This window comes from Sitophilus oryzae, unplaced genomic scaffold, assembly GCF_002938485.1.
Source record: "Sitophilus oryzae breed Bouriz unplaced genomic scaffold, Soryzae_2.0 scaffold_1536_pilon_pilon, whole genome shotgun sequence".
In the NCBI taxonomy this organism is placed as follows: domain Eukaryota; kingdom Metazoa; phylum Arthropoda; class Insecta; order Coleoptera; family Curculionidae; genus Sitophilus; species Sitophilus oryzae.
In genome coordinates, this window is record NW_022146210.1 from 3944081 (window position 1) to 3956873 (window position 12793).

The 12793-nt window shown below is 33.6% G+C and overlaps 1 protein-coding gene across 1 annotated transcript; it reads left to right on the top strand.

The window, feature by feature from the left end:
- Positions 1-6884: 6884 nt before the first annotated feature.
- Positions 6885-10845, top strand: LOC115878891 (tubulin alpha-1 chain-like). Its single transcript, XM_030895500.1, has 2 exons — positions 6885-7041; positions 9386-10845. The coding sequence occupies exons 1-2, from the start codon at positions 7039-7041 to the stop codon at positions 10733-10735; spliced, it is 1353 nt and encodes a 450-aa protein (XP_030751360.1). The 5' UTR covers positions 6885-7038; the 3' UTR covers positions 10736-10845.
- Positions 10846-12793: the final 1948 nt, after the last annotated feature.

Consider the following 12793-nt stretch of genomic DNA (forward strand, 5'->3'; position numbering starts at 1 on the left):
AGTACATAAATGCATCTTTTTAAAACTGAATTTCTAGCTATTCTCACAGAACGACCGGTCGACTTAATTAAACTTCTCCTGTTCCGCCTCTTCGAGTGCCTCTCTTAATTCATAAGTTCTTCTGTAAACCATACCGCATAAAAAAATCTAAAATGGATAGGTCAAGTGACAGAGGAGACCCATGCAATTTGGTCCACCTCTTTCTATCCCTGAGTCTAGATAATTATGATATAAATAATTTTTAACATTTCTTTCATTGTGTGTTTGTGGGGGGGGGGATTGGGGTTGGTGTGTCATAATAAAAGTCATGTTGGAACCACTCTATTAATGGGCGAGTATTAATAAATTTAACTTTTCTAACATGTCTTGAAAACCTTTCTCTACAAAACGTAAGTAACGTTCACCGGTCAACGTATCCTCGAAACTGTATGGCCAAGAAAAGTTGAACCAATAATCCTACACGCTTTTCTTCATTTGAAAAACTCTTATTTAAAATCGGAGAACACAATCTCATTAGGGATGTGAATATCTACAACTTTTATCTGAAAACTTTTTGTCTAAAATAGATTATAATGGAATTAGGGACAATTTTTAAAATAGCCAAAATTTGTTTTTTTCGAAATATCTAGTAAGCCATGAACTTTTTAAAAAATCTGAAAGGCGCTTATTTATGACCTCATAAAACTGCAATTCTTTCCCTATTTAACTGACTCTCTATCTCCAGTAGTTTCCGAGATACCCATAGAGAACATCGTAGGAAACTCACCCTGTATATAAATCTGTAACTCCTGATTCATTCATCACTGACTCATCAACGCCCAGACCAAACCCTTCACCATAAAAAGCTGAACTTTTGCACAGGGGTTCCTTTTATGATGTTTACGTAAGATAAGAAAGGATTTTTTAAAATTCATCCCCTAAGGGGAAAAAAGGGGGGTGGAATATTACAATATTTTTTATTTAAAAAACGGTCAAGTTTCCGAAAAAACGCTTAAACACGTATATTTTCTTTTCTTTTTTTACATATTTTAAGTTTTTTAAAAATGTATACAGGGTGTTTCGAAAAATCTGGTCATTGATTAATCACGATCCTGCTTAAAGCGCTTGACGTAAAAAGCTGATTTTTGGAAAACGGATTGACATTAGGGTGTAGAGGTTCGATAAGAAGTGATTTTTCGAAACTCGAATTCTAAGGGGGTGAAACCGCCCCTCAAATATTAGAATATTTTTTATTTAAAAAACGGTCAAGTTTCCGAAAAAACGCTTAAACACGTATATTTTAATTTCTTTTTTTTACATATTTTAAGATTTTTTAAAAATGTATTCAGGGTGTTTCGACAGATCTGGTCATTGATTAATCACGATCCTGCTTAAAGCGCTTGATGTAAAAAGCTGATTTTTGGAAAACGGATTGACTTTAGGGTGTAGAGGTTCGATAAGAAGGGATTTTTCGAAACTCGAATTCTAAGGGGGTGAAACCACCCCTCAAATATTAGAATATTTTTTATTTAAAAACCGGTGAGTTTTTCGGAAAAACTCTTAAACATATATATTTTATTTTGTTGTTTTATATATTTTAAGATTTTTTAAAAATTTATACAGGGCGTTTCATAAAATATAACCATTGAGTAATCACGATTCTACTTAAACTGCTTGACGTTTAAAGCTGATTTTTGGCAAACGCATTGACTGTGGGGTGTAGAGGTTCGATAAGGAGGGGTTTCTCGAATTTCAAATTCCAAGCGGGTGAAAACGACCCTCAAATATTACAATATTTGTTATTTAAAAAAAGCCTTTCGGGAAAACACTTGGACACGCATAATTGATTTTGTTTTTATACATATTTTGAAATTTTTTAAAAAATCATACAGGGTGTTCCAAAAAGTGGGGTAATTGATTAACCACGATTCTGCTTAAACTGCTTGACGTAAAAAGCTTATTTTTGGCAAACGAATTTTTCGAAAGTCAAATTCCAACAAGATGAAACTACCCCTCAAATATTATACCAAGTTATATAATAATATCGCCATATTGTTTTTTCTCATGCTGACATAAACGTGAGAAAATTTTATCTTAGTTGGTATGTTAATGGAAATTCTTGCTTTGCTTTATCATCACCATTACAAATGATTAAGTCGACGCGAACGAAGTCGCGGGTACACACTAGTTTATTTATATGTATTTATGAATAAATTATTATTATTATTTTTTTTTTTCGAGTATTATCTAAAAATATTTTTATAGAGAACATATTTAGTGTGTAGGAAGATTCTATTAAATTCAAAAATTTGAAAGAAATGTTTGAAAAAGTGTAGTTTGAAATGTTGAAAAAGTAATAAATTAAAGGAACGTAAAAAATTGTTCTTTATGCGTAAAATGTTTTTTTACGCGTAGCAAATAGTTCTTTACGCGTAACAAATAGTTTTTTACAGGTAATAAATAGTTTTATACGTGTAAAAATAGTTTTCTAGGTGCAAAAAATATATTTTTATGTATAAAAAATATTTTTTTTGTGTCAAAATATTTTTTACCGGTAGCGAGTAGTGTTTTACGAGTAAAAAATAGTTTTTTTACGTGTAACAAATAGTTTTTACACGTAATAATTTGATTTACTTTTACAAAGTTTGTATTAAAATATCAATATTTTTGATAAGCACGTGGATTACTCACAAATACACGTCGCGTCACTACGTATTCCTAAGCCATTACCACTTTTCGTTAGCAGTAGCTCGTGTGTCACGGCTCTGAAATTTTACTCCCAGGGCGCGTAAAGAAGTGTCACTTCAAAAAAGTTTGATAAATCATGTCTTAAAATTGCGTTAGCAACGAGTAATATTTACTAGCGTATTATAAAATTATAATTATTGATTATATCATATTATTATATTATAATTAAACACACAAGTAACCACAAAACTACGACATAAAAAATCTATACATTACAAATCGTAAAAGAAATCGCAAATAATTATTTTTACACACGCCACTGCACTAGCACGAATACGAATCTGAGCTCCGGTCCGTTCAACAGTCGATCCCAGTGCGAGCATATCTTTTTTCTTTGTCCCCTCAACGCTAACCGCGCCGATCTCGGCTATCTCTTTCTCACAGGATTGACTGTTGGACGGGCCGGAGATCGACGCGCTTGCGATGTTACTAATTGCCATCTTGATAGAAACTACAGGCCTTCCGCGTATTTTGCGTGTTTTTAATGGACACAAATCGCAAAAAACGCTTTCTGTGTGGCCGTGGGCTTATACTTTTTCATCATTTATTTGTTGCAGGGGTACTTAATTTATGTTTAGGATTTTTTATTCAATACGTGAAAAATAGATAGGTATAGAAAACTTTTCATTTGTTACCCGGTCACCTGCGAAACTTACGTAAGGGTTTTCACCTACCCTGTAGGTTGTTTGACTTGCACTCATTCTAAATACCACTGACATGGATATTGGATATGCACTATTTTTTGACAGTATTTCCATTTAGAGAGGACTTCTAATAAAAAATTCCCATATGTTGCATACTTAGTGAACCACTCTGTATATATTTTTATATTTATAAACATTTCAAGCACTAAATAAATACTTTTCTTTAAAGATTATGTTCCACAGTAAACCGAATGAGATTCAAAATAAAATAGAAATATCAGATTTTAACACGCCCTCTGCACTACTCGTGAGGTAAACCGAAGTAGGTCAGGGTCGGTGAGTGAAGGGGGATATTTCCTGATTCCTTGTCCAACTTTAGGCCAACACGCCTTGGCTTAATTTCATTAAAAACACGAATTAACCCTCTTCGCTATTCGACTTTCACCTACTTCGAGTTACCTTGCGAATAGTGCACATGCCCTTTAAAACTCAACATTGTTAAAATTTACAGAATTTTTTAATTCTGTGAATTTTGACCTCTTTGCATTTAGGAACTTAATGCTGCCCGCATCCATGCACCACACCCTCTTTGTTCTTTTTTATAATATATTTTTTAAAGTTTTTTTTTTAATTTTATATAAGTATTTATTATTCTCAATAGGCTTAAGTTATAAATGCGAAAAAGTAATTTTTCTCTTGGTTTTATTATTTTTTAGATACACTGATAAAAAAACTGTGGTAAATTTACATAACTTTTTTATAGATAATTTAGAGTTTTTTTACATAAAAATAATTAAGAATGTATTGTACAAGTACATATCAATAATTGAATATTTACAAAGTGCACGGTAAAAATACATTTTATGTGTATGTTTACAAGGTTGCATGTAATAGTTCTCCAATTATAGGTACGTAAATTTACATGAAAAGTATACCAGGCTACTATGTAGAATAACAAAATACAATTTAAAAATGCGTCCAAATTGTAAATTTACAATGTATTAAGTTTCCTCAATCAATTATATTAATATATCGGATCGCGTGCTTGATTACGCAATAATAAACCACGCGATGAAGCCGTCCACTGTCTATAGAGACCTGCCACTGTATTATACTTAAATATCTTCTAACCCAGGAAAAAACCAGATTATTACGACCAAGAACATCTCTAAAAGTTTAAGGGTCTGAATGTACACAAACAATGGTACGCTCAATGGTACTATATTCATGTGAAACGTGGACGCTGGAAAGCAACGAAAAATTCGAGGCTTGGGTAAGGAAAATACTGAAGAAGATTTTTGGAGAAAAAAAGATAGACAACATGTGGGGATTAGAAAAACAAACGAAGATAATAAAGCAATTATATCGTGCACCAAGTATAAGGGGTGTAACAAGATCACAGATACTGAGATGGCTACGATATAGCGGAGAATGGCTGAAACAAGAGTCCCTAAAATGACAATGAAGTCTGAAATAAGTGGAAAGAGGAGAGATAGACCGAGAACCAGATGGAAAAGAGATGTTGAATAGGACTTTAAGAAGAATAAAAGTTAATGGGTGGAAAATAAAGACCAATAACAGAAAGAAATGGAAAAGTATAACTAATCAAACCATGAGCACTTTAAAATAGTCACGAGCAGGCTATTTTAGATTAATCTCTTCAAACATATTTAAAAACATAAGATAAACGTAATCTAATAAATGGACCAGAACCGTTCTGTTTTCCAAGCGGGAACAAACTGAAAGCGGAACTGAAGAATCTGGATGACTCCATCCGCAACTTGGAGTGGGTGTCCTCCAATGGTTTAAGACACTCGAAAAAGTTCCTCAGAACTAACGACGGAGAAAAATTAAAGCTTTTTCTTCATTTAGCAGGACTTTTCTTGGTCTCTTTTAAACAGGACTTTTCTTGATTTTCTTTTCTTAATTTTTTGAAACAGAACACTATCTCCTCAACAAACACCTCAGTAGGCTGAAGCTGAGAAACAACGGCGAATGCAGATTCTGTGGGGAAAATGGGGAAACACCAGAACACCTTATCACTGAGTGCGCCGAGACATAGGAAAATATGTGCAAGGATGACCAACCAACTTCATTTCATCAAATAATTTTTGTACATTCTATTTTTAATGTAAATATCGGTCGAAATATCCTAGGATTGTAAATATTTCGAAATTTTTATTTTATTATATTATAGAACTATTTTTAATTTTATAAGATAAAATACAAAAAATTGCGATCGCACTATGTGTGCATATTTGAAATGAAACCTCTTCTTACTTCCGTCTGTCTGCCTGTCAATTTGCCCGTCTGTCCGTCCGAGGACTCCATTCGAGTACCTCTATCTACGTGCCGAGTTTGGTTCCAATCAACCCATAATTATAAAAAATCCTAAAGATTTTGTCCATTTCGAGGCATCGGTTCGAAACGTCTAAGGCATCATCCTGTAGCCCGTCCCCAATTATGCCGAAATCGATTTACATTTTTCTTCAATATCAAATCGTTAGTCGCACCCTGATGAAGATGTAAACGAAACGTCGCATCAAACTTTGCAGGGTGGGACCGTGTGCACCGTTGCCCACATAGCCTACGCACCAAATTTGGTCGCGATCGGACAACATCAACTTTTGACGTTTCTTACGTCAAGTCTCACTGTCACAATGACACGTGTGGTACACGGTTAAGTTGGCTTTGGTCCAATCTATCGACATACCAAATTTCATTTAAATCGGACAATTTTTTGATTTGATTCATTGATGATGGGGTTTCGTAATGCACAAAACGTCATCGAAATATCATGAAATGATGGGTCTCTTCGACTACATTCCGGGTGTCAGCCCTCTAGCTCACATAGGGCCAGAATTACGATGCTCCTAGATCGTTACCACTTTGCTCCTCGCGTCTCGTGTGTTACGGCTGTGTCACGGCCTTCAATTTTTACTCCCATCGCGTGTAAAGAAGTTTCACTTCAATATTTTATTTATCAGTGTTACTCAATCTTTTACTTGAATTTTTTGTTAAGCCCTTCGTTTTGCGAAAAATGTAAAAGCCAACCTCATGTTTAGGCTTACCTCGGTTGATTTTCATTATTTCGGTATTTGGCGGCGAGGTTAGCCAAAGTTCAACACAACATAAGAAAACTGGTAAGAATTTCCGGAAATCGGTCGAGTAGTGTGTACATCATCGTCTACCAGAAGTGTATTTCGCGAGGAACTTCGAGATTAATGTTTAAGATTTATTGCGATTCATTCTTAAATTCAATTTTTTAAGCATTTTTAGTTACATTTCTTCATAAATCCATTTTTAACCACAAATCCACAAAAAATACACCTATACATTTGTGCAGAGTAAGTATTTTACGCAGCTATAGTTCTTAATATGTATTTTTGTAACATTTATAAAAATATTTTAATTTTTTCAAGGAATACTTATGTCAAAAATACATTTGTCACATTAATTTCTTCACCACCTCGTAGCCGAACTCGAAAAGCAAGCAACGGCCAAAATAAAAAGTGGGCTTTTATATTTTTTTTATATAAAAATATTTATAGCAACCGTCAATCATAAGTCAAACAAAGTGTTTGGAAAGTTACTTTGCAAGCTTTTCTGAACGTTTTCGTCCACTTATTCCCATTCATTTTCACTGAACTCATCTCTCTTGTAAAAAATGGTAAGTCACCTTTGTTTAGACATAAAAATGTATGTAAAAATGAGAAAAAATACTCAATTTCATTAATTTTATAACTTCTAATTTGGTGTATAATTCTGTCTATTTACTTGAACTCTTTTAAATAAAACGAGATTAAGAGATTCATTAAGTATTTTGCATTATGTTAACATACTACATAAAATAATTTTTTGCATATATCAAAAATATCATAAATGTTTAGAATTATTTTTTTAATATTAGTTAGAATAGTGTACCCACAATTTATAGTTTTGTTCCCTACTACGATTTTATCAAGTTTAGTGCATTTTTGTACTTTTCGAGAAATTAAAAATAAAAATATTGTAGACCTCACAGCCAAATGCCAAAAGATGACATTTAAAGCTTCAAATTTCAAATTCGCATCTTCAACTAGCTAAAATAAAGGTATATTTTAATATTGTTTTGGTTGCGTAACGTGTAATAAATATTGTTTTGAGTATGTTTGGTACGTTTTTGGTAACAAAAGTTAAGTCGAATAATACAGGGTGTCAAAAAAATAGTGTATCCAACTTTGTTGCATGATTCTACAGCAAAATAAAAACACTAAATCACCACAATACACCAAAACACTTTTACTTTTACACTGGACGCGCGTTTCGCTAACCATGTTAGCATCATCAGCAGATGATTATAGAAAGTAAATTAAGTAAAAGTGTTTTGGTGTATTGTGGTGATTTAGTGTTTTTATTTTGCTGTGTAACACCAAAGGTTCCAACCCTCAACTGTAATGATTCTACAGATAAAAATAAAACAAAATGTTTCTATGAACATATATGTCCTAAAATGCTTCCCCAAGAAGTTACAGCACTCGAAAAGGTGAATAAAAAGTACATATTTTGTTTATTTTTAAGAAAATTGTTAAACCGTTTTTCTTGAAATTTAGTACTCTTAAACATATTTTAATGCCAAAGCGGATGGTGATGGTAAAATTTACCCCTAAGAAGGTACTTTACATTAGAGTAGAGAGTACTACTGGTCGTACTTTTTCCATCCTTATAGATAGAGTAATTTCAACAAATGGTATCAAAAGCTAAAACTTTTTTACTTATATTTTTATATCATGCTCATCATTTATTTGGATACAGTGAACGGGTTTCGAGATATTTCTGTTAGGATACACCGATTTTAGTATTAGCAAAATGATGAAATACAACGAAATTATAAGCAAATTAATCTCATGATTTCTCTAATACTAAAATCGACGCATCCTAACCTTTAAACGCAAATATCTTGAAAACCGTTAATAATATCGAACTAGACGTGGAGCACCTTTCTTACGTAAAAAAGCCCTAGCTTTAAATATTAATTGTTGAAATTACTTTATCTATAAGGATAAAAAAAGTACGGGCAGTAGTACTCTCTACCATAATGAAAAATGCCCTTTCAGGGCTGTTACGTAATTTTACACCATCGCCATTCGCTTTGGCATTAAAATGTGTGTAGAGCACCAAATTTCAAGAAAAACGGTTTACTTGTATTCGTAAAAATAAGCAAAATAAATTATTTAGCTTACCCTTTTGAGTGCTGTAACTTCTTCGGGAAGCATCTTAGGGTATAGGCTTATAGAAACTTTTTGTTTTATTTTTATCTGCAGAATTACCCACCCAAGTTAGATACAGTATTTCTGGACACCTTATATATAAGTTAATCCAAAAGTATTGCTTCAGAATTATAAATAATTGCCAGAATGGCCAAATATACCTAAAACAAAAATATTGAAAGTAACATAAAAAAATTAATTTTAAAAAATTTGTAAATAGCAAAATAGACAGCCCAATAATATACAATATGAGGTAAAACTTTGTATTATTAACTTTTTGAGAAAAATAAATTATTCATAAAAAATTTATTTGTTCTAAAATGACTAATCCCTAAATTTCCTCCCTCTAATTTTTTATACTTTTACAAATTACCATACCGTTTTAGATACTGGATTAAAAAATATACAGGGTGAGTCTGAATATATATATATATATATATATATATATATATATATATATATATATATATATATATATATATATATATATATATATATATATATATATATATATATATATATATATATATATATATATATATATATATATATATATAGACGTTATACCATATGATCGAAAAAAAAACGTCCAGTTGACTTGGAAATGACGATCGATGACATTCCCCCTCGCATTGCCTATATAAATTTACATATATAAAATGAAAGCGATCTTCATTTCATAGCTATCGCTGACGCCGTTATTTTTTCGATCATACGGTATATTCATGTACTAGTTCGCTCACTTAAAATTATATTTCTTTCCAGCGTGAATGCATCTCCATCCATCTCGGCCAAGCCGGAGTTCAAATTGGCAACGCCTGTTGGGAATTGTACTGCTTAGAACATGGAATCCAGCCCGACGGCCAGATGCCATCAGACAAGACTGTTGGAGGAGGAGACGACAGTTTTAACACTTTCTTCAGCGAAACTGGCGCAGGTAAACATGTACCCAGAGCTGTATTTGTTGACTTGGAACCTACCGTGGTCGACGAAGTGCGTACTGGAACGTACCGTCAACTATTCCATCCCGAACAGCTCATAACTGGTAAGGAAGATGCGGCTAATAACTATGCTCGAGGTCATTACACGATTGGTAAGGAAATAGTGGATTTGGTGCTGGACAGAATCAGGAAATTGGCCGACCAGTGCACTGGTTTACAAGGTTTCCTTATTTTTCACTCTTTCGGAGGCGGTACTGGATCCGGTTTCACCTCTCTATTGATGGAACGATTATCTGTCGATTATGGTAAGAAATCTAAGTTGGAGTTTGCTATTTACCCAGCCCCTCAAGTATCTACTGCGGTAGTTGAGCCTTACAATGCCATTTTAACCACCCACACCACCCTAGAACATTCAGATGCGGCATTTATGGTTGACAACGAAGCCATTTACGACATTTGCAGAAGAAATTTGGACATTGAACGTCCAACTTACACTAATCTCAACCGGCTTATCGGTCAAATAGTGTCATCAATCACGGCCTCTTTGAGGTTTGATGGTGCTCTGAATGTCGATCTAACAGAATTTCAGACCAACCTTGTACCATATCCACGTATCCATTTTCCTCTTGCCACTTACGCCCCAGTAATTTCTGCCGAAAAAGCTTACCATGAACAATTATCTGTAGCAGAAATTACCAACGCCTGTTTTGAACCAGCAAATCAGATGGTAAAATGCGATCCAAGGCACGGCAAATACATGGCGTGTTGTATGTTATATCGAGGAGATGTTGTACCAAAGGATGTCAACGCTGCTATTGGTACAATCAAAACAAAACGTACCATCCAATTCGTGGATTGGTGTCCTACAGGATTTAAAGTAGGCATTAATTATCAACCGCCAACTGTTGTACCTGGAGGTGATTTAGCGAAAGTACAACGTGCGGTATGTATGTTGTCCAACACCACAGCTATTGCCGAAGCATGGGCTCGATTGGATCACAAGTTTGATTTAATGTACGCCAAGAGAGCTTTCGTGCATTGGTACGTAGGTGAAGGTATGGAAGAAGGTGAATTTTCTGAAGCCAGAGAAGATACAGCTGCTCTGGAAAAGGATTACGAGGAAGTTGGAATGGATTCTGGAGAAGGAGAAGGTGAAGGTGGCGAAGAATATTAAGAAGGGGTATAATGAAATTATACTGATTCTTGTTCATAAATAAATTATTTGTTATAACAATTGTATATATAAATTAAAATAATACATTAAACGAATGTTTAAAATTTGGACTTAAAGTTTACCTCTGAAATTACTAATGTTCTTTTTAAATATGTAATAATTAAACTGATATAAACGGTCAAATTCAACGAACGTAACCATAGTTTCTCGATATATAATTAATTACAATGTATTATTTTTAAATCTTATTATATTATTTAGAACGTTTAAAATAATTAAAAAAAAAATTGTGGCGTTTGAAAGAAAATAGCATGTTCTATTCGGAGTAAAAATGGCTTTTTGTGCCTCGCCTGTAATGTCAAACGTACATAGTACATCCTCCTTTTGATATTCAAGGTATTAAAATCTAAGAATAAGTGTTTAATGTGGAAATTTAAATAACTTCTTAAGTTTTTATTTGTTTCGTGCTTTAATGGCATTAAATTTATTATTATTAGAAATCTGATTAATTTTAAATAATTATCTTATTACTCATGCGGGGAAAGTAGTATCTTTTCGCATTCTTTTGGAGTCGAAAAGACGCTAATTGTCCACTTCACAATTACCACACGTCGATTTGAATGCGAGAAGTAAACTTCTCGCACCCAAATTTTCATTGGCACACGCAAATTGACAAGCAAAAAAGACAGTCTCGAAGTGTCAATATTAAAGAAGTGAGGTTGACATTCAAATATTTTTTTATTTTTTGCTTATTTTATTACGTTGCTTTTTAATACAGGGTGGCCCATCTCGAAAACGTTCCGCAAGGCATAACGGCCAGGGTAATTTTTTTTCAGAAAATCCAAAAACACGTCAATTTTGTTTGTGAGGGGGACTACTTTTGCCCCAAAAATGATTGCAAAATCTTCAACCCTCTAAGCGGGGGGGGGGGGGGGTCATCCCCCAACTTTTTTCAAATGGGAAGGGGGGTCAAGTGGCACCGCAATGAAAAGAGCTTCCAATTCTCTATATTTCCCCGCTTCGTTTTTGAAAATCGGTCGAGTCATTGAGAAAATATGAAGGATTGAAATTTGAAAAGTTTATTTAAACATTTATCATAGTAAATGCTAAGGATAAATTCCTTCGACCAATTTGCTGTTTTTTCTTATTGTCTCTAGATGTTTACGCATTTTTTCACTTGCCACAAGGTTGAACGATCAGGTGCGGTAGTTGCTAGATAGCTGTTCTGTGATTTGCGTTGAAGTTCTTCTCAATATCGTTAAACTTTTTAACAATTATGGTGTACTCACTTGCAGAAAAAGTGAATATAATCGAACTTTATTTTAAAAATAATGAATGTGGCAATCGGTTTGCGCAAATATTCAATGAACGCCATGCTGACAAACACCTTTATGGCAAAATTGTACGCGATTTAGTAGCAAAATTTCACGAAACTGGTTCCGTTATGAATAAAAAGAGGCAGAGGAAAAATGCTGTAGTAAATGAAGCTATGGAGGTATTCGTATTGGCCAAGTTGCCATGGATAGTACGCTGAGTACAAGAAAATTAGCCAATAAGACCGGCGTGAATCGTACAAGTGTCCAAACGATATTAAAAAAACACAAGTTCCACACGTACAAAATTCAGTTGGTACAAGAACTCAACGAAGACGATTTTGATCGTCGCGGGCTGGTATTTTTGGAAAACTTATTGTAGGTCAGTTTAACGATATTGAGACCGCACCTGATCCTTCAACCTTGTGGCAAGTAAAAAAATGCGTAAACATCTAGAAATAATAAGAAAAAACAGCAAATTGGTCGAAGGAATTTATCCTTATCATTTACTGTGATAAATGTTTAAATAAACTTTTAAAATTTCAATCCTTCATATTTTCTCAATTACTCGACCGATTTTCAAAAACGAAGCAGGGAAATATAGTAATAGAAAGCTCTTTTCATTGCGGTGTCACTTGACCCCCCTTCCCATTTGAAAAAAGTTTGGGGATGACACCCCCGTTTAGAGCGTTGAAGATTTTGCAATCATTTTTGGCGCAAAAATTGTCCCCCTCACAAACAAAAT